At 47.7% G+C, this 21,045-nt stretch overlaps 2 protein-coding genes across 4 annotated transcripts in view; one reads left to right on the forward strand and one right to left on the reverse strand.

Moving 5' to 3' along the window:
- The window catches only part of RMDN3 (regulator of microtubule dynamics 3), a 63,217-nt gene extending 62,948 nt beyond the window's left edge, over positions 1 to 269 (reverse strand). Inside the window, exon 1 of one of the 3 annotated variants that reach the window (XM_039534100.1) lies at positions 190 to 269. In XM_039534100.1, the coding sequence (XP_039390034.1) occupies positions 190 to 221 (32 nt within the window). In that variant the 5' untranslated portion in view covers positions 222 to 269. Of the gene's footprint in view, positions 1 to 128 lie in introns of all 3 variants that reach the window. The other 2 variants (XM_039534103.1, XM_039534101.1) reach the window with 2 other exon arrangements.
- Positions 211 to 21,045, forward strand: part of GCHFR (GTP cyclohydrolase I feedback regulator) — a 32,999-nt gene continuing 12,164 nt past the window's right edge. The window contains 2 exon segments of the mRNA XM_039534115.1: positions 211 to 312; positions 314 to 406. Coding sequence (XP_039390049.1) covers positions 226 to 312; positions 314 to 406 — 180 coding nt within the window. The 5' untranslated portion in view covers positions 211 to 225.

Below are 21,045 nucleotides of genomic sequence, written 5' to 3' on the forward strand. Positions count from 1 at the left end.
GACAACGCGGCCAGCCAGTGACTGGCGCCGCAGGGAGCGTGGGGCTTCCCGCAGCACCCCGCGGGAGCGGAGCCGGTTGCTGGCGCTGCGCGGTGACACGCGCACGCGGGGCACTCTGGGCTACTCACACCGCCATGCCCCGCGCCCCCCGCGCGGCCACCGTCCTACCCCGCCACACGCGCCCCTCACTCTGCCCAGGAGTCGCCCTCCCGCCGGCGCATAGAGATGACGTATCGAGAGCCGCTGCCCCTTCCAGCCCTCAGCCCCGCCCAAAGTGCAGGCAGTTGGATGATGTCATCAGCCCCGCCTTACTGGGCTAGAAACGTTAGCGGAGACCATATCACCTGTGTCTGCCCGTGGGCTAAGGGCACGTGGCTGCGGGGAGCCAATGAGCGTGCGTCAGGAGGTGGGTGTGTCTATGGCGGTGGGGCCGGGCCGGTAGAGGTGTGGGGAGCAGGGTGGAGAGTGAATGGAGGCGCTGAAGGCTGCTGGGCTGCTCTGGGGGCTCAGTTCCTAGCCCGATGCTGCATCTCGGCTTGTCCTGTCCTTGGGCAGCCTCTCTGCCCCCTGGATCCCCGCGTGCCACTGCCCGCTCTTTGCAAGGCCCTGCCCCAGGCTTCACCTAGTGCTGTGCTGAAGCCGGCCTGTGCAGCGCAACGCAGTGCAGGGAGCTGCTGTACTGGGTACCTTCATCTAGGGAGCGCTTGTCACTAGGTGGGCGGGGTTCAGTAGCCGAGGAGTCAGGGCACTTGTAAGAAAAAACAAAAGAAGTGAGAGAGGTTCTGATCATCGGATGGGAACATAGTGCAGCGGTTGGGGTGCCTGGGTGCCTCTTCTTCCAAGCTCTAGCCTTGTTCTTATGAAGCCTTTCGGTTGGGTTGCTGTCCCTGTAGCTGGTTACACTCACAAAGATGAGGCCCAGAGGTATTTAGGCTCCTAACTGCTATTGATTTACATGGAAGACAAGCACTTAACTACCTTTGATAATCTGGACCCTAGAGCCCAAGGGAATTTCAGGTCTGCTAACTCAACCGTTTTGTAGGCTCAAGGATGAGGTCCAAAGTGTGGAGCCCCCAGAACACAGGGCCCAGTGTGGCTTCACAACCAAGTGTCTAATCCTCTTTGCTATAGAGACGCTTGACCAAAAAAAAAAAAAAAAAAGCAGTGGAGGAACACTGAGTTTTTCCCCCAAGCAGGAACACCCTTACATCATTTCATTTTGTAGTGATCACCAAGGTAAAATTTGGACTGATGATCGTTTTATTGGTTAAGTCAGAAAGCCAGAGAACAGTACCAGAGGACCCAAGACTTCAAAGACTCCTCTGATACAAGTTTGGAACATTCAAACACTAAACTACTTATTCATTTAAATTCAACTCTTCTTCCTTAAAACAAGTTTTGGCTTTGCACTGTATGCAGGTGATATCAGGTGAAGAAAAGATGCTTCTTGAGGCTCTGAGTTGCCTCGCTATCTTGTGCTGGGAATCTGCTGTTAGCCTTTCAGACTGCATTGGTGACATAGAATCTTTCGGTGAAGGCAGCTGAAACACATTTGTTCTGATAAAACCCTGACATTGAATGGAAAAAGGGCACTCCATTTCCTGAAAGTCTCATTATTATTTGCAGTCTTCTTGTTATCAGGAAAGCAATAACAGGCTCAAGGCAGCATGAGTTTGAATTCATATCCCCATGCATATTAAAGATGATATCTAAGTAGCACCACATCACAGCTTTGATTGTAACTCTGTTTGTCTTGTGCTTCAGATATCAACTTTTCTGAATGCAATAAAAAGAGTCACCTTGAAAGAAAATCTCTGAATGTGGTAGATGCTACCTTAGCCCCTTTGTTTCTTCCCTTTAACTTCTTACTCCAATGGAAAGCTGTCTTATTTTGGCAGACCTATTCGATCATCCAATCTATCTCCCTGCCACTGCACAATTGCTCCCCTACTGTACACTATACGGTGTGCTGTGTGGTCTAGTTTTAAAAGTTCTAAGCAATGAGGCCTCTACCAATTCTCTTGGAATACTATTCTGCAGTTTAGTAGATCTCATTAACAGGAAGTTTTTCCTGAAATACATCTTCTTTCACATACAATAATTTTCCCTTCTTGGTATTTACATTCTTCAAATATTTGTAGTATTGTGTACCCCTATCATGTACCCCTTTAGTCAAATATCAAGGCAGGAGCATGATTTTATGGGAAACATACATATATCTCCTTTTAAGCTTTCTACAGATCAGTTCCTTCAGTTGCCAGTTGTTCATAAACTGGAAGAAGCTTAGAAAAGAGCAACTTCCTGGTAATATGATGCCCCAACTGTCACATGCACACAATATTTCAGATCCTGTCTCAGAGCTATATAGATAGGGAGTGTGACCTACCTGCTCAATGACATGCTAATTTTGTGAATGAACATCCAAACTACATTGGTTTATTTTCTCCCTAGTCACGTAGCATTGCAAACTTGTGTCCTACAAGGGGTGAGGGAACCGCAGTCTCCATTGGTTTTTCTGCTGCGATTGTGTATAAGGGTTTAAATCTCTGCCAAGCTTGGAGTGATTTTATGTGATCTGGACATATAGCACAAAAGGATGCCAGTCCTGATGTGGGACACTTAGTTCCTACATGTTATACAAAATAATAATCAACTGCTCCACAGAAATTAATGGAAATTGCCAATTCATTTCAATTGGCAACTGAACAACAGAGGATAACAATTGTTGGTTATTACCTACCTATGTAAGATGTGAAACAGTGACCTGCAGTTGAAAGGTTGCACTGTGATGGAATTGGAGCCACTCTGTAATAATTTATAAATACCATATGTTGGCCTGGTTATTGGGATGTGTACTGTATTAATATATTGGTTTAGTTTAATATGGGACTGTGAGGAAAAACAAGCAGGGGAAGGGAAAAGAATGGCTCAAGATGAGTCTCTTCTCTGAACACACACTTGAGGGCTGTTAAGAGAAAATGGCATTACAGGAAAAGGCTTGTGCACACCATAAATCAAAATTACCACAGCAGTTTAAAAATTGGCTCTGCTTCAAGAGAGGGGAGGGAGTTGTTTGGAGGACCAAGGGTCAGACACAGGCACCCACTGGGGCATCTGAAGAATTAGGCCTGCCTAGCTTACCCTCAGGGGATAGTAAGTCTTTAGGTAACACAGACATGCTCACAGACTATTGTTTTAAAATCATTTTTCTCTCTAAGTATTTTTCCTACTGTTAAAAACAAACAATGCTTTGCTTTACGAAGGCTATTTGATCACTATATACACCACTGATCAGACTCCCAAACGGAAGAACTTCAGATCTCCAAATTCAGTCAAACCTACTGGGTAAGCCCAGGGCTCTGTCTAAGGGCATGATGTAGAGCGCTGTGAGTTAAACCAGCCCTCAGAGAGTGCAGAAGGGAAAGCACTGCAGTGTGTCCACACTGTCAGATTCAAGTGCACTGGCATGCCCACATTAGCAGGTCTTGCAATGTCACAGAGACCAGTGCATTGTGGTAGCTATCCCAGCATGCAAGTGGCTGCAACGTGCTTTTCAAATGGGGGTGGGGTGGAGTGTATGTGGGGGGAAGAGAGAGGGGTTTGGGGAGGCTGAGCATGTCAGCTCTTGTAAGTTCAGAGAGCAGCAGACTCCCCCCCACGACTCTCTCTCTCTTTCACACACTCACAGCAAGCAACATTCCACCATAATGGTTGCTTTGTCCCAGAGCAGATAAGCATGCCTGCTGTCAGAAACAGAGCTTTGAAAGGGCATATCCACATTCCTACAGCTGATTCCAAAACAATTACAAGAGTGGCTACTTGACTTAAGGGGATTATGGGACATTTCCGGAGGCCGCTCAGAGTACAGTAATGCAGCACCTTGTTCACATTGACGCTGGGGCGTTTCAGCCGAGGCGCAGCATCTGTTATGCTTCTCGTGGAGGTGGATTACCAGGAGCACTCCAGCTGCAGAGTTGAGGCGCTCTCAGTGCCTTGCCAGTGTGGACAGGTCATGAGTTAGGGCCCCTGGGGCTGCTTTAATGCGCTCTAACTTGCAAGTGTAGCCAAGCCCTAAGCAGGGGAGAATAATTATGGATTTACCCTCAGAGAGGTAAAGGCAAGAGGACAGACACTTGAGGGAGTTTAATCAGAGAGGGGAAAGAGGTGCAGCTGGTCCTGTATCCATGACAAACATCAACAACATTTCTTGTCTCCTCCTTGTCCTTGCTATTGTGTGTGTGTGGCTTCTCCCTTGTGTACACATATCGTAGTCTGATGATAACACAACTTGCTGGAACCAGATCCCTCTGTCTGTACTCCTTGATGGAGAGAGGAAGAGAGATTCCCTTGCCCTTCCTCACCTTTCTTTATAAGTTATGGGTCTCTTTTCTCTTTGGGGATGTCTATGTGAAATTAGCCAAACAGTAATTTATTAAAACTAGATAATATAATTAGAGCCCTGCAAACAGTGGATATCCACAGACCATGTTTGTGGATCATGAATAGATGCACATCCAAATTTTATATAGCGAGCCCTGCAAGTCTGTGTGCAGATGCAGATATCCATGGACCATGTTTACAGATCGGATGCGTATACAAATTTTGTATCCACACAAGGCTCTAAATATACCAGAATTAAGAGAAACTGATTAATGTATCTAGATGTACATATCTCATCAGCTAAACTAGATATGGCATTTTGAGCTCAGTTACAGAGGAAAAGAAAGATCTTGCATGTCTAAAAAGCAAGTCCTTGCTCTGATATCCCCTTTTCAGAACCAGCTCCTGCTGCTGTGCCCAGTTAAAAAAAAATGGCCCGTTAAAAGCACAAAGATTGTTTGATGATTAATAGCTGCATTTCAAATGTTTAACATTAATCTCACAGTCTATGTCTGAGAGCCATTTTCTAGACTGCCTTTTGAAATAGACATTTTGCTTGTTTTCCATTCTAGGGACAGTCTACAATGAGAACCTACATTGGTATAGTTACATCTCTCGGGGGTGTGAAATGTGTAGACAGTGCTAGGTTGATGGAAGTATTCTGTTGACCTAGCTATCACTGTTTGGAGAGGTAGATTACCTAGATGGGAGAACCCCTTGTGTTACATAGGTAGTGTCTACACTGAAGCACCACAGTGGTGTTGCTGCACTGCTGTAGCATTCCAAGTTTAGAGAAGCCCCTATTGTTGAAGTGAGAGTTTAAGAGCAGACATGCCCTCAAAAACTTGCATACACACAATTCTGCCAGTACTCAGTCCTGAGCATCTTTCAATGAGACACTGAAAATTATGTTAAACTGTCCTCCTAACATCCACATGACATGGAAAAACATGCCCCACATCTAGACTGGAAAAAAACCAAAACACCTCATTTTTCACTTGTGACCTAAGCCAGAATTTGAACCTGTTTCTCTGGAGCCCCTAAACTGGGATTTGAACTCATGCTTCCAGAAATGAAAAGCAAGATGAGACAGGTCTAGTGGAATGAGCATGAGACTAGGCACCAGGAGTGGAGTTCTATTCCTGTCTCTGCCAGTGACTTGCTTTGTGGCTTTAGGCAAGTCACTTATCCTCTCTGTGGCTCAGTTTACCCATGTGTACACGTGAGGCTAATAATACCTGATGCACATGGGTGTTGTGAAGATACATTAGTTGCTTGTAAAGTGCTATATGAAAAGCAAGCTACTTAGCTCCCAAGTGTTTTCTATTTCATAATTTTCTTTCTCCAGCTCCATGGGATAAAGTCTTTCATTCTTTTCTTGTGACATCAAAATTTGTATGGATGGAAATCATTGCTCCATCATAAAAACAACTCTTATGACTTCATTAAATGGAGCAGGATCAAAGAAGGTAGGCTGTAAAGAACTAATGTTCCAGACTAAAGGCATCTTTAGCAATTAGGAATATTTAGAAGGAAATGTAATTACTTTTAATATACAGCAAGTTTTCATTAAGTAGGATGTTTTTGAACTAACTATCCCTTTAATGCGGTAGGGGCTAGTTATTCCCAAGTTAATATGCTTGCAGATTGCTTGTTACTGAAGTTTCTATCCATCTCTGGTCTTCTTGCCCAAGAAAGTTACCTGTGTCAGCTCTGTTTAAACTGTTGTGGCTGGAAACGTGCCTTGTTATATGGGTCAGCATTCAGGGAGCACGACACTATCATCTGCAACTGTTCTAAAGCAGATGGAATGTCTCAACCTGTGCAGCAGAGACAGATGTTATGGCTACACTACAGCTTCAGTTGACATACATTATGTCGCTCAGGGGCAGTGGTGTGCTGGAGCCGGTTCGCACCGGTTCGCGGGAACCGGTTGTTAAATTTAGAAGCCCTTTTAGAACCGGTTGTCCCGCATGGGACAACTGGTTCTAAAAGGGCATTTAAATTTAACAAGCGCTCCCTGCTGCAGCCCCAGCTCACCTCAGCTGTGCCTCCACCTCCTCCCATGAATGCTCCGCCCTGCTTCTCCTCCCACCCTGCTTCCCGCGAATCAGCTGTTCGCACGGGAAGCCTGGGAGGGCTGAGAAGCAAGCAGGCTTCCCGCTCAGGCCCAAGAAGATGGAGCCGAGGTAGGTGTAGAGGGAACAAGGAGGGCCGTGCACCCCGGCCGGTCTCCGGCCACGGCCCTGCCCGGCCCCGGCTCTGGCCGTGGCCGTGCCCGGCCCCGCGTCCCTGACCGCCCAGCTCTGGTTGCGGCCCTCCCCGGCCGCCCATCTCCAGCTGTGTCCCTTCCCGTCTCCGGCCGCGGCCCTGCCCGGCCCCGCGTCCCCGTCCGCCCGGCTCCAGCCGTGTCCCCGCATCCTCGGCCGCCTGGCTCTTGCTGTGGTGCGACGCGGCCCGGCTCCGGTAGTGTGGGTCCGGGCACGGCGGTGGCCGCGAACCCACCTACCCGAATGCCTGGCTCTGGACACGGCCCCCCAGCTCTGGCCCGGCCTGGCCCCGTGGCTTCAGCCGCCCGGCTCCTGCTGTGGTGCGACGCGGCCGGGCTCCGGCAGTGCGGGTCCGGGCGCGGCGGCAGCCCCTCATCCACGGCTGCCTGGCTCCGGCCACAGCCCTCCGGCTCCGGCCGGCCAGCCGCCCGGCTCCTGCCCCGCGTCCCCGGGGCTCCCGGCCCCGCATCCCCGGGCTCCCGGCTCTGGCCACGGCCCTCCGGCTCCAGCCGCGCGACTCCTGTCCCGGCCCCATGTCCCTGGGCTTCTGGCTCCAGCCACGGCCGGACTGTAGCGCCGCCAGCCACGTCCAGGCAGCGCGGTAAGGGGGCAGGGAGGGGGTGTTGGAGAGAGGGCAGGGGAGTTCGGGAGTTGCAGGGGGGTGGATAGGGGTTGAGGCGGTCAGAGGGCAGGGAACAGGGGGATTGAATAGGGGCAAGGGTCCCGGTGGGGCAGTCAGAAAGGATCAGGGGATGGATGGGGCGGTGGGAAGGCAGTCAGGGGCAAGGGTTCCAGGGGCAGTCAGGGGACAGAGAGAAGGGGTGGTTGGATGAGGCAGGGGTCCCGAGGGGCCATCAGGAATGAGAGGAGGGGTTGGATGGGGTGGCGGGGGGCAGTCAGGGTACAGAGAAGGGGGGTGGATGGGGCAGGGGGGCGTCAAGGAACACGGGGGGTTGGATGGGGCAGGAATCCTGGGGGGTGGGCCATGACCCCCTCGTGGGGTGAGGAGGGAACCGGTTGTTATGATTTTGGCAGCTCATCACTGCTCAGGGGTGTAAATTAGCCACCCCCAGGAGCAACATAACTTATACTGATTTAAGCGCTGGCGTAGACAGCACTATCTCAGCAGGAGAGTTTCTCCTGCTGACATAGCTACTGCTATCATAGGTGCCGACTCTGTGGGTACTCCAGGACTGGAGCACCGATGGGAAAAAAAAATGGTGGGTACTGAGCACCCACCAGCAGTCAGACCCCGCTACCCGCAGGCCTCCTGCCCACTGGCCGCCCCGCTGATCAACTCCTCCCCCTCCCTCCCAGCACCTCCCACCACCACGATCAGATGTTCCACAGCGTGCAGGAGGTGTGGGGGGGGGGGAGGAGGAGGCGGCGGAGGAGCAAGGGCCAGGCACGCTCTGGGGTGGATGTGGGAAGAGGTGGGGCGGGGGGCTTGGGGGAATGGGTTGAAGTGCTGGGAAGGGGAAATCAGGACAGGGACAGCATGCGGAGCCCCATGGCCCCTCAGCCTAGAAGCTGGACCCACTGCTGGATGCTTCCAGGGTGCAGCACGGTGTCGGAGCAGGTAGGCACTAGCCTGCCATAATTGGACAGTATCGCCAATGGGACTTGTAGCTTCATGGACCAACATGACCCAGTGCCTTACATGCCACGACCCAGTACTGGGTCGCAACCCAAACTTTGAAAAATGCTGGCTTAAACCAGCCTTGAGACTGAAAAATTTGTAGAAAATTGCATTATCCCAGAATAACTAAAGGAAACTACAGTGATTCATTTCATATCTTAGATCATTAATATGACTGAATAAAGAGATCTTGAACAAAGAATTTTGCAAACGTTTTTGTAAATACACATAACCTTTCATTATCTATAAATTGGGCAGATTGTATCATCAGACTGGGCCCTCTTACTGAGGGACGGAGTCAGGGCCGGCCTTTGGGGTGGGCCGTCTGGGCCCCTACCCAGGGCAAACCACCAAAGAGGGCATTGTGCGCAGGGTTTGGATTCCCACCTGACCTGCTGAGGGCCAGCTGGGTGGAGGGAGGTATAGGCAGGCAGGCAAGCAGCAGCGCTGGAGAGGAGAGGGGGAGAGACCCAAGCTGCAGGGGGCAGTTGGACAACCAGCTGTGGGAGCCAGGTGACCAGGTGACTCCTCCAGAGCAGGGGTTCCCCTCCTCCCCCCTACTCCACATGTGCAGCTGCTGCTGTTACCATCCCCACCCCCCTCCAGAGCTGCCCCTGGCCACTCCAGACTGGGAGCATCCTCCTGTCTGCTGGGAGGCAAGGACTGATGTTGGGGTGTCCTCCTCACCTGTGCACCTGATTTCCACTGAGCTGGTGTGATAGGACAGGGGGAATCTGTGTGTGTACGGCTGTCTCTCTGGGTCCGGAGCTGCTGGTGGCTACTTGTGTTTGAACACAAGCCTTCAGGCTCCTGACCCCGAGTGCTTTCTTAAAGAGCCAGTGCACTCATACACTCAGGCACACACAAGTTCCCCTTCTCTCTCTCTCTCTCTCTCTCTCACACACACACACACACACACACACCCCACCCCCCAGGGCTGTGCTGAGACATCAACAGCTGCTGCTCTCATGCCCTCTCCTTATGCAGCCCAAGGGGTGCATGGGGCAGAGGAGCAGTAGTCCATTGGGGGAGCAAGCAGCAATGCCAGCTACTTTGTGCACCCAGGTGGGTCAGTTTCCCTACATGGGTGCAGGAGGGCGGGGTGCAGGGGGTAGGAGTGAAGGGGGCACAGTGAAGAGGTTAGGGGCAAAGGTGGTGCAGTGCAGGCATTGGGGGGGGGGAAGGGAGGGAAGCCCAGGGCACCAAAATACAAGTTCATCCAGGGTGCTATTTTCCCTAAAGCTGGCACTGTACAGAGTAGCACACAAAGAATATAACTCCTGTCTGAAAGTATGGGGAATCAGAAAATGTTCAAAGTTGTAAGATAAGGGCTGTATTTTTAGTTAGATTGATAGATGATAGAAATACTAATTTAACAATATTAGAATTTCTTACAACAGCTTTGAAAATCCCCTGCTTTCCATGAAAACTAACAGAGCTACATTTCCCATGTTCTGCTCTCCATCCTCAGACTCTAGATGGTAGCTACTTGTTTGTTAAGCAAGCTATTAAAATATTTGATACTTTTAAAACAGAAACATTTTGTGATTTACTCTTGCAATCAGCTGCTGTAATTAGAATAGCCGATAATATTTTACAGTGCAATTTGCCTTTAAGCAGCAAAAGCCAGATTCATGGGGCATTTACTGTAAGGTGTTGCTCTACATCCAATTAATAATACTGCAGGCAAGGAATTTAAGTGGGTGCTATAGAGAGAAGAAAGCATTATTTAGAGAAAGCTGCTGCAGCTAGAATAGAAAAATGAACCTATTCATATGCCCCTTGCCTGTTGTATTGTGAGCAACAAAGCTGTGATCTATAACAGAGCCAAATAACCTTTATCCATCTTCTACATGAATTACATGGAAAAACCCAAAGCAAACAGCCCCCAGTGGGCCCTGTTTCTATCCTGGGCAAGCAGTTCTATGTTTGACAATGACTAAATGCACTTGGAGGTAGTGTCAAATGGTAATACCAATGAGTTGCTTTCTGGTGATGAATGGTACCCCTGAGATATAGCACACTGAGGTTTACAGCTGACTCTCACGCTACCAATGTGTGGAAAACTTGGACTCCCTTACAGATTCAGGATCTGAACAGGAAACTAAATATGAAAATCCAGCATGCAATTCTCTTTACAAAATAATAATAAAAAAAAGAGAGAATTACATGAGCCAAGATGACTAGTTAGAACTTGGCAGCCTGCCATATAATAAGAATCCTTGCCTAGATTTTTATTAATGTTTGTTAAAGATCTGGGTTTGGAAGCTGGACATGGATTTCAAATTTCTATTACATTCTGCAGCTGTGAGCTAAAATTGGAGAGAGGTCACCAGGAGACAATGCAATCATAGACATGTGGCGTTATCAAAGTCAACGGAAATGTGTGTGTTGAAGCTCCTGCAGAAATCAAAGAAGGTTAGTACAAGGTCTAGGGCACCTTTCAAACAGAGTGATCTCCTAAAATACTTTAGGGATTGTTGATATCGGGATCACTCCCCCAGCACAGAAATGCAGTCACTTCTGAGGGAGAATGCAGTAGCCATGCTTAACCAGTGACACTACACAAAAACTTGAGATAGTGCACCAGAAAACAACTACCTTAGTTGGAATTGCAGTGGGAATGTTGGAAGGACAAAATATTGTCTATCTAATCTTAGGTGAGCCAGGAGGAACCCAAAAACCAAAGGACAAAAAAGGATGTAGTAAGCAGCCTTTTCAAGCTTTTTTTTTTTTTTGGCAGATTGTGATTGGCTCCCGGTTGTGCACTTTGCAGTGGAAAATTCAACCCCTCCCCGTAAAAATCAGAAACCCCCTCCCCCCCGAAAATCCCCCAAACAAGCAACACACTACTTAAATAAATGAATAGGCAGTTACATACACAAAGAAGACAATATACACTTGCTGGGAGCAGCCTTGGCAGGTAGGGAAGTGCTACTATCCCCATTTTACAGATGGGGAACTGGGGCACAGAGAGGTTAGGTGACTTGCCCAAGGTCAAGCAGCAATAAGGCTGTGGCAGAACAGCAAATGGAACCCTGTTCTCCAGAGTCCCAGGCTAGTGCCTCAATCACTGTGCCATCCTTCCTCTGGTTTCTCTTCAGACTGTATGTTTCAAAGTACTACTGACCAAATTAGAAAGTGGCCAAGGCTTACATCCCTGTTCTTGCAAACAGGGTCATGAGGTTGTTCATAACTGCAAGTAATCAAGGCTTCTATTTAAAATTTCATCCAAACACACTACTTCCAGCAGCATCCCTTTCCCTAGCCTCATGCTGAAGTAGGGTGACCAGATGTCCCGATTTCATAGGGACAGTCCCCATTTTTGGGTCTTTTTCTTATATAGGCTCCTATTACCCCCCAAACCCACCATCCCAATTTTTCAATTTTTCACATTTGCTGTCTGGTTACCCTATGCTGAAGTATTGGCTGTGCACATTTCAACCCTGATTCAGGAAAGCACTCAAGCATATGCTTAAGTCCCAGTGTCTTGTACTTAAGTACTGTTGAGAATCAGGGCCTCAAGTGAGAGACAGGTGTGCTTAAAATAAAGCCATATATTTACATGCCTAGTTACCGCTGTGCCCTCTTCCATAACCAATTCATCCATTCCCCAGGATACTTTTCTGCTCAGTTCAGTGGTTCTGTGTATTACTGTCCCAAGCATTTAAAGTGTTAGGCTGGGTGTTGAAGGTTAATGACTTAACCTGCACCATGGGACAGAAGCCTATAATATGCCCAGCCTCTCCCACTAATTCCATTTGTTTCCTGAGTCTCCCTTCATCCCTCCCCGCCCCCTGGAATTTTACAATTTTTGGAGTGGGGGAGAAACCTATTGGATCAAATTAAACCCTGGTGTACATCCAGAGTGAATTTGGACTATTGATTTAACACACTCAGGACCTATTACTTAGCAAAACAGTTAGTGTTTAAACACCAGAAAGACCAAACTGCTGACTTTGTAGGTGTTTAACTGACATTTGCTTACTTAGTTTCAGCTGGAGATTCCAAAGTTTACAAAACTGAAGTAAATGAAAACCCTCTGAGGTGGGTAAATATTAGCTTTTTTTTTTTTTTTTTAAACAGCTGGGCAAAGAGAGGTGGAGTGACTTACCTAAGCAACATGATGAGGCAGTGGCAGAGTTAGAAATAGAACCCTGATATCCTGGCTCTGAGCCTGCATTCTAATCATCCTCTCAAATCAATCAATTATTATTAATATTATTGCATCTCCTGGGGCTCACTCCTTAACCAGCATTACACACTTCTAAGGTTGCACTGGATGCAATATCACCCCAGCTTCTTTGCTAAGGAAATCATGATATTCTGATTTACACAGAGGTGAATATTTTAGCTCCATCTTCTGTTTCCCTTCCTTTTATTTTCCAGAGGACTGTTGCAGTTAAGTTCTGTTAAGTCCATTGGGGCTGTTAGCAAGGAGGCACTTGAACAACTCCTGAGACTGTCTGGTGTTCAGGTCTATACCTGCTTTTGAGTCAAGGAGATTTAATTCCTCCTTTAGAACTACTGTTACGGCCCAGTTTGGAGCAAAGAGAGGGAAGGGTCCTGTTACAGTCCTGTTGATAGTGTGCCTAGATGTTGATGGGAGGATATCCCTAGAGAGGCAGCCTTGGCAGGTTGACATTTGCACCAAGTTCAGTGATTTGTTGGATGACTGTTGTTTTTTTCTGGTTCCCTTTGGTGGATGCAAATACAAAGGGGAAAATACAATAAATCAAGCCTCCCCAAGCAGCCCCCCCCCTTCTCTAGCTACACCAGCTCCCTAACTAGCTCTGTATCCAATGCAAGACAGCCCCCGAGTTTCAAAACTTTCCATGGACTGACTCCCGGTGACCTCTCTGGCCTGCCGTCCACCCTGACCTCTGCTTTTAGGCCTTCTCCGCAGACGCGACCAGGCTCCCCCATGCCCTTTGGAGAGCTCCGTCGTGTAGTGCCCCAGCTTGGCAGCAACACACAACGCAGACCCCGCGCCCACCAACGCCCCTGCGAGGCTCGCTGCAGGGACCGCCTGCTGCCTTTGCAGCCAGGCACTGAGCGCAGCAAGCCCTGGGAGAATCCCCGGCAGCGCACGGGGAAAGGTAATGGCCCTACGCGGCTCCCCCCGCTAAGGGGCGCCTAGTCCCCTCGGGCCATAGGCTGCCCCAGGCGGGGGTGTGGCTGCGGCTGGCCAGGATGTCACGTGTGGGAGGCTAAGCCGGGGCTGGAGGCAGAGCCAGACTCGGAGCAGGAGCGGTGGGCAGCAGACTCCGCCTTGGTGCCGGGATCATGCCCTACGTTCTCATCAGCACGCAGATCCGCATGGTGAGTGTGCGCGGCGGGTGCATGTCGCAGGACGCTCCGCCTGCCTGCACCCCTCTCCCACCGGGGCCGTTGTTCCGCCTTCCTAGCGGGCATGCGAGTGCCTGGCTTAACGGGATCCGGACCGAGCCCTTCCTTCCCCCTCCGGAGAAGCCCAGCCTGTAGCAGTTCTCCCGTCCCCAGGAAGGGAGGGAGCTGGAGATTATTGAGAAATACAGGCGTAGAGGGGCAGGGCCGGGAACGACTTCCGTGGTTTGAATCATGGCAGCAGGGCGAGTTCTGGCTTCACTCGCGGTTTGTGGCAGCACCAAGCGGGCTGCGCGGGGCGCCAGATGCACTCCGGAGGGGACCGCGGCTCTCGCTTTCCTGATCCTACGCTTGTCCCTGGTGGTAGCTGCTTCTCATTAACGTGCACTGATGTTTCTGACACGCTACCTGGTTTATTTCCAGTGCATGGTTTTGTTTATGTCTGGTGCTGGCAGTGGGTATAAAATCCAGGCTTGACGATTTGATTGTGTTTGAATTTACAAACAGCTGGATGACACTTGATTTCCCTCTCTAGGGGTGCGATGTACTACTGTCCAGCTGTGCACATAACTTAGTACCTTTGCAAACATCTGGGTGACATCTGATTCCTTCCCCCCAATTTAATTCCAAAGTGCCATGTATAGTACCGTTACCTAGCTGTACAGAGATTTTAGTGCATTTTAAAAACAGCTGGATGACACCTGAATTGCTGCCCAGCTTTGGAGGTAAATAGCGTTTTTGCAAACAGCTGGATGATGGCTGATTCCCATCTCACCCCCAATTCCAGGAGTGCAATGTACAGTACTGTTGTCCAGATGTGTAGGTACCTTCTGCAAACAGCTGGGTGATGGCTGACTTTCCATCCTCCAATAGGGGTGTGCTATACTGTTGCCTACTTGTGCAGTTAATATAGTCCTTGACTCTTCTCCTCTTCGCTGTCAGGTAGATCCTGGCATGTGTTACCTGGTTGTGTTTTGACACTTGTACCGAGCTTGATAAGTTCCCTCCCCTTTCCCGTGATACATGGTTTACACTTAAAGAGTCTTGCACTTAGCCAGATAACTGTCTCTGGGGCACTGACTGGAACTTGGAGAGGAAAAACTCCAACGGACTCTCCTCTCCCTTTTCTAGGTGTCTCATATAGGCATTATTCAGGGTATGTCTATGCTAGACTTCTGTACCCTGAGTTAACTGGCAATCAGTTACAAAAGTCTAGTGTTGGCAAGCCCTTAAAGGGCTCTGACTGAATAGGAAGAAACATAGTCCATACCTCAGAGGTAATTTATGGAGGCAAAAGGAAACTAGTGGTAAGAGCCTGAGTGTGTCTGGGAAGGAATTGTCCTGCCATCCAACAAACCAGCACATGTGTGGCCGCCTTCACCATCGATTTTCACCATTCCCTGCAAATAGTCCTGCCTCCGCTCCTCTGCCTGATGGCCCTACCGAGGGAAATAGGAAGTCTGACTAGGTTACGCATATTGAACATGCAACAATACAGTTGAAACCATGTTTAAATATGGTTGCTAGCATAGTTACAGCATAGTTACTGTGAAACAGGATGTTCTTCTGACAGTTGTGCTCTGGGCACTCCCAACTAGCCTATAGCCTGCTTGTCTAATCTAGTCATGTACAGGACAAAAACATAGGTTCACACAGGTCAGGAAACACAGTGATTGCTAACAGAGTTTCAGGTGCTGTCTGCATAAAGTCTAAATAGCAGGCAAAAGTTGTTTTATTTTCTTTATTTTTTTAAAGGGGAGACTTGTAAATTTTGACTGAAGTCCAGAATATGAGGATGTGATTTTTGCAATAGGAAGAACTTGACTGTGAAACAAACAAATTAACCCCCGGTCAGGAGTTCTGTAAAAAAATACAAACTCAGGTAGTGGAAGAACTGCTCCTATTACACACCTTCCTGAAACTATGCATGTATGTTATATACAGTGAGAAAACATGATGGTGTGTAGTGGAATAAAGACTTTCCTGTTTACTGGAATGGGTTTGGGGTAGATGCTTTAACCCTTCACAGGTTATGTAAATGATCCCAAATAGCCACACACCATCTCATCTTGTTTATAATTCAATATAATACTTGCTATTTCCAGTGCTTTTAAAAGTTTTATTGGTACGGGATTTTCATCTCTCTGTGTCTGCATGGCCAGGTTGCCTTAGTTACCACAGATAAGCTTTGGATGGTAGGAAAATGAATGTGTGTGTGTCACATACTCACAGTATTCATGTCTACAGTTCATAAATCCTCAGAGCTAGTTACAAATACTGGCCTCAGTCCTGCAGTTGGATCACTGTGGGCAAACTCCTGTCCCATCTTAGAGTTCCCTTGGAATCAATGGGTCTCTGCATGGCACAGAGGTTCACTCCAGTGGATCCAATTGCAGGATTGGGTCCTCTGATGTGTCATTGGAGAGTTTGGGATCTCAGCGCTTCAGTGGGATATAGCAAATGTTATAGAAAGAGCTTAAAATTGTCATTGGTCCACAAGTGAAACAACAGCTGAAATCAGTAGTGGGCTAATGTACGTTGAAAAAAAATAAAAATCCTGCTTTCATCTGGTCCACATTGGCAATGGCCAGAAGGAGGGGGCATGGCTGCCTTTGCTGTGCCAGATTTTTGTTCTTCATGCAGTAGCTTTTTGGAAGCTGCTGGTTTGGAATGTTGGAAAATAGGTCCAGCTGAGATGACTGGCCAGGATGTAGGTGAGGTGCTCAAAATAATGTATATTTAAAAAATGCAGTTTATCCCGTGATTGCAGAACTAAGGTTTCCCTGCCATGGATAGAATGACTCTGTGCGTCACACAACTGTCTAAAATGTGTGTTTGATTTGTTTTTTAAATATTAGTGAACAGAACAGTTAGTGAATTGCTTTAAGTACACCTCACCTCGATATAACGCGACCCGATATAATACGAATTCAGATATAACGCGGTAAAGCAGCGCTCCAGGGGGCAGGGCTGCGCACTACGGTGGATCAAAGCAAGTTCGATATAACGTGGTTTCACCTATAACGCGGTAAGATTTTTTGGCTCCCGAGGACTGCGTTATATCGAGGTAGAGGTGTACTATCTAGTGCTAGAGCTCTGCTCTTATTATAGAGGCTTTGTTGATTTAAGAAACATGCATTGTCACAGTTGCTGTGTTAATGGATGAGCACTATGGGGCAGAGGACTGACCTCATATTAATAACCCCTCCCTACCAGAGGTTCCATTGGCCTGGCTGGCTATGCACAGGTCCTCTGCTATCGTTGCTGTGCTGTGTTCCCATAGTCCTGTATGTAAGTCATGCTGCCACTGCGCTGGACTTAGCAATGAAATTACCGGACAGTAGAGGCAACTAAGCCAGTAGTGGGTCAAGGTGCACTGCTTCGGGCTGCTAGTTTGTTTGCTTCTGTAACACAGGCTTGCATAATTGTGCCCTTGCCCACCATCACCTTGAGCGCACGTTCCAGGAACAGCACATACATGATGTGTCCCTAAGGTTAGTTAGTGGAAATCAATACCGGGTCTCCAGGCTCTGTTCCTTCCTGTTCATAGGCCTTGCTATTTCCTTGGCATAACCCCTGTCTTCTCTGGCACTAAGGCCAGGTCTACACTTAAAACTTGCCAGTATAGTAATGTCTATTAGAGAGGGGTGTGTGTTTTTTTACAATACTTTTATATCGTAGTGTAGATGCAGTTATACTGGCAAACGAGTGCTTTTGGCACTATAGCTTATTCCATTCAAAGCAGAGGTATAAGCGATAGCAGCCAAAGCACTCTTTTGCCAGCTACAAGCTGCATCTACTCTAGGAGGGTATACCAGTATAGCTATATCAGCAAACCTTTTCTAGTGTAGACTAGACCTGAGAGAAGAGCTAGGGCGCCAGGTTTGTATAATTTTTAGTGGTGTCCAGAATGGGTCCAAGCAGAGCCGTCCCATACATAGGACAGACTGGGGGAAATCGCCCTGGGCCCTGCGCTTTGGGGACCCCACGCTTCAGGGAGATGCAGGGTCCAAGGTGGTCTGGGTGGTAAGCAGGGGACCTGGCACTGGCAGCAGCAGCAAGTGACCTGGCCCCAGCTTGCTCTGCCCCACCTGCCCCGGCGTTGCTCGGTGGAGGGGGCGGAAGCCAGAAAGAGGTGGCGTGGGGCGGGGCCTTGGGGGAAGGGGTCGGATGGGGGTGGAGCGGGGGCAGGAAGAAAGGGTCCGGGGCTTTGGGGAAAGGGGTGGAATGGGGGCAGGGCAGAGCAGGGACGGGAAGAGGCGAGGCAGAGTGGAGCTTTCTGGGTCGCTTGCTGCTGCTGGCGCCAGGCCCACTGCTAACGCCCCAGGCCGCCCTGGACCCCGCATCCCCCTGAAGCACAGGACCCCTCAAAGCACGGGGCCTGGGGCGGTTGCCCCGGTCCATCCTATGGACAGGAGGGCTCTGAAAATATAACCCTAAACATTGGTGGAGCCGGGCCCACCTTCCTGAATATTGGTGGCGTACGGGCACCACAGGCCCATATAACTTGCCATCTATGAAGTTAAGGGAAAAATGGAAAAACTGCCATTGACTTCAGTAGGAGCAAGATCAGGCCCTGAGTTTGTACTTCTACATTCTACATTCATCTCTCTTGTAAAAACAAAATCATCATATTTTCTTGCTCCTTCAACCTTGCTGGCTCCAGAGAAGACTACTTTCTGCTGCTACTTTCTATCCACTGCCAGCTCTACCATACAGCCGGCCAGAAATGTAATTGATCCGTGATGAGGAAGAGCAAACATTTCCTGTTTGCCTGGGGCAGTAAAATCCTTTGACTTAATGTCACTATTACCCTCATGCTCTTTTTAACTAAGTCTAAGTAGTTAAAATGAGTTTTTAACTATTGCATTTTGGTGCCTACGGTCTGGTGATGGCTGTACTAGGTTCCAGAACATGTGGGGGAGACCCCACAGCACCCGACCTCCATGCCCAGTTGTAGCAGTTGATAATGCTCTGTCAAATAGGGGATAAAGGAGCCAGGATTCTGACTTGGGGCTTCACAGATGTCACTTAGACACTGTACCTCTGTTTCTGTAAAAATCGGGCCAAGGTGGATAAAAATAATTTGTTGAAAAAATAAAAATAGAATTTTTTTAAACTTAAATTGGATTTTTTAACTTTAAATAATATTTTTTCTTTTTAAAAATAAACCAGTTTAAAATGAAATCTGAATTTAATACAAAATACAAAACTTATGATAGTGTCTCAATATTTACATAAAAGTTAAATGTGCTGAATCCATGAGCTTATATCAGAAACCTTCAGTTAAATATTGTTTTTTAATATAAAGAATCAGCGGAAAACATCCAACTTTTGCGATCAAGCTTCATAAGTATGGCACAATAGTTCATATACTGTATTAAGGGCTTATTTTGCTTAATAAAAATAAATGGCGTATGCTGTTTTGTGTGTTTAAATTCCAGTTACCACACTAACGTGGCATGACACAAATCATGAGCAAAAAGTTAATTATCTTGTAAATAAAAGAAATGTCATTCACCATTTTAAAACATACTAAAAATGTACAATTAATAAATAAGAATCTGAAAATATTAAGTTATATAATTGCTTGTATAAATGTCTGTAGTTATAGTGTACCCTCCAAGGTAGCAAAAAGATGTAACAAATCCAGTGTAAAGGCTCTATTTAGTTATAAATCAACATGTGAAATTTGGAGATTTTTCAGAGCAGGTTAGACAAACACCTGTCAGGGATGGTCTCTAGATAATGCTTGTCCTGCCATGAGTGCAGGGGACTGGACAAGATGACCTCTCGAGGTTCCTTCCAGTCCTATGATTTTATGTTTTAATGGTTATATCAATGAATGAGAATGCACCTTTCTTTAGAAAATAACTGAAGCACAAATGGAAGAGTTTATTAAAATCAGTTATTTAAATCAAGGCTTTCCACTTGATGATTTAAATCTCTGATTTAAATTGCCTTGATTTAAATCAGTCCACCCTGAGTAGGGGTGATAATTGACTACTTCACACGTGTTGTGAAGATTAAAAAATTAATGCCCGTAAAGCATTCTGAGTTCTGTGTCTGGAAGTGCTATAGACAGACAGAGTATTAGGTATTTGAGGGGCCTTGTTCTCGAGTCCTCCTTTCCTCATCAAATGCACTCTCCTCTCCCCCTTACCTGTACTGTTGTCCTGTGTGTTGTCTTTAGTTCCTGTTAGCCTTGTAATTTCTATTATGTTGGAGGACTCTGTTACAAGACTGTTGTCCCCAGACATAGTTAAAACACAGTTCATTCTTAAGTGTAAATGGGAACTAATTGTTTTAACCGTAATCAATATACGCTGGTAACAGCCATGCAAAAGCCCAGAGCCACAGTATAATTCAGGAACAAGGTAAAACATGGTTTGGTCTCATCCATGTTGTAAGGCTGACTCGTGTTCTGATTGTATCCAAGGCTACCATGTTTTAACCTAGCCCCCCAACCTTATACATTACAGTATAATTAGGACCTTGGTTTTGGAAGTTCTTTGGGGCAGAGAATGTTCTGTAAAATGACACATTTGCAGCACTGTGTAAATGCTCTTTAATACAAGCAGTTGGGATATACATGGCACAATGTAAACACTCAGATGACTTGCACTTCTGTCTTCCTACCTCCATCCCGTTTGCTTTTCTTCACTTTAAAGGGTACATGCCAACAATCACTTTACATTTCATTGGCATTTCTCTGTACCTGGTTATTCCCAGAGATGGTCACCAGCATCTTCCTCTCATTTCATGAAACCACATTTATCTGCTAGAGAATTCCTCTGAAAGAAGGATCTTTTTGGAACCCCATCAGCACCTCTCCTTGTTCAGCCAGCAGAGGGCTCTGCTAGAGCAATATGCCTAAGGCACACACTCCCATTGTGAGAGGAGGCAGCTCCTGTTTCCTGTAGGAAGTGCTTAAGTGGGCAAACAACATCAGTAGCCAAACACTGGCTGACCCTTGCCTCTCGGAGCTTGTGCTAAGGGGCTGTTTAATTGTGGTGTAGATGTTCGAGCTAGGGCTGCAGCCTGAGCTCTGGGACTCTCCCACTTCGCAGGGTCCTAGGGTCTAGGCACCAGCCTGAGCCCAAACATCTACACTGCAATTAAATTGCCTGAGTTCTGCGAGCCCGAGTCAGCTGGCATGGGCCAGTCACGGGTTTTTAATTGCAGTGTAGGCATACCCTGAGAGTCTACACTACAAACTTTGGTCAACATAAGTTACATTGGCATAAAGCCTCCACAGTTAGTATATTACTTGTGCGTATGCATCCTTGGCTCCTTGTGTTGGCGGTGCATGTACTCACCAGGAGGGCTTTTGTCAATACACAGTGCGCTGCACCATGGATAGGTATCCCACTATGCATCCTGCCATCCTCCAGTGCACTGTTTTTTGGG

Source organism: Mauremys reevesii, linkage group 4, assembly GCF_016161935.1.
Source record: "Mauremys reevesii isolate NIE-2019 linkage group 4, ASM1616193v1, whole genome shotgun sequence".
In the NCBI taxonomy this organism is placed as follows: Eukaryota; Metazoa; Chordata; order Testudines; family Geoemydidae; genus Mauremys; species Mauremys reevesii.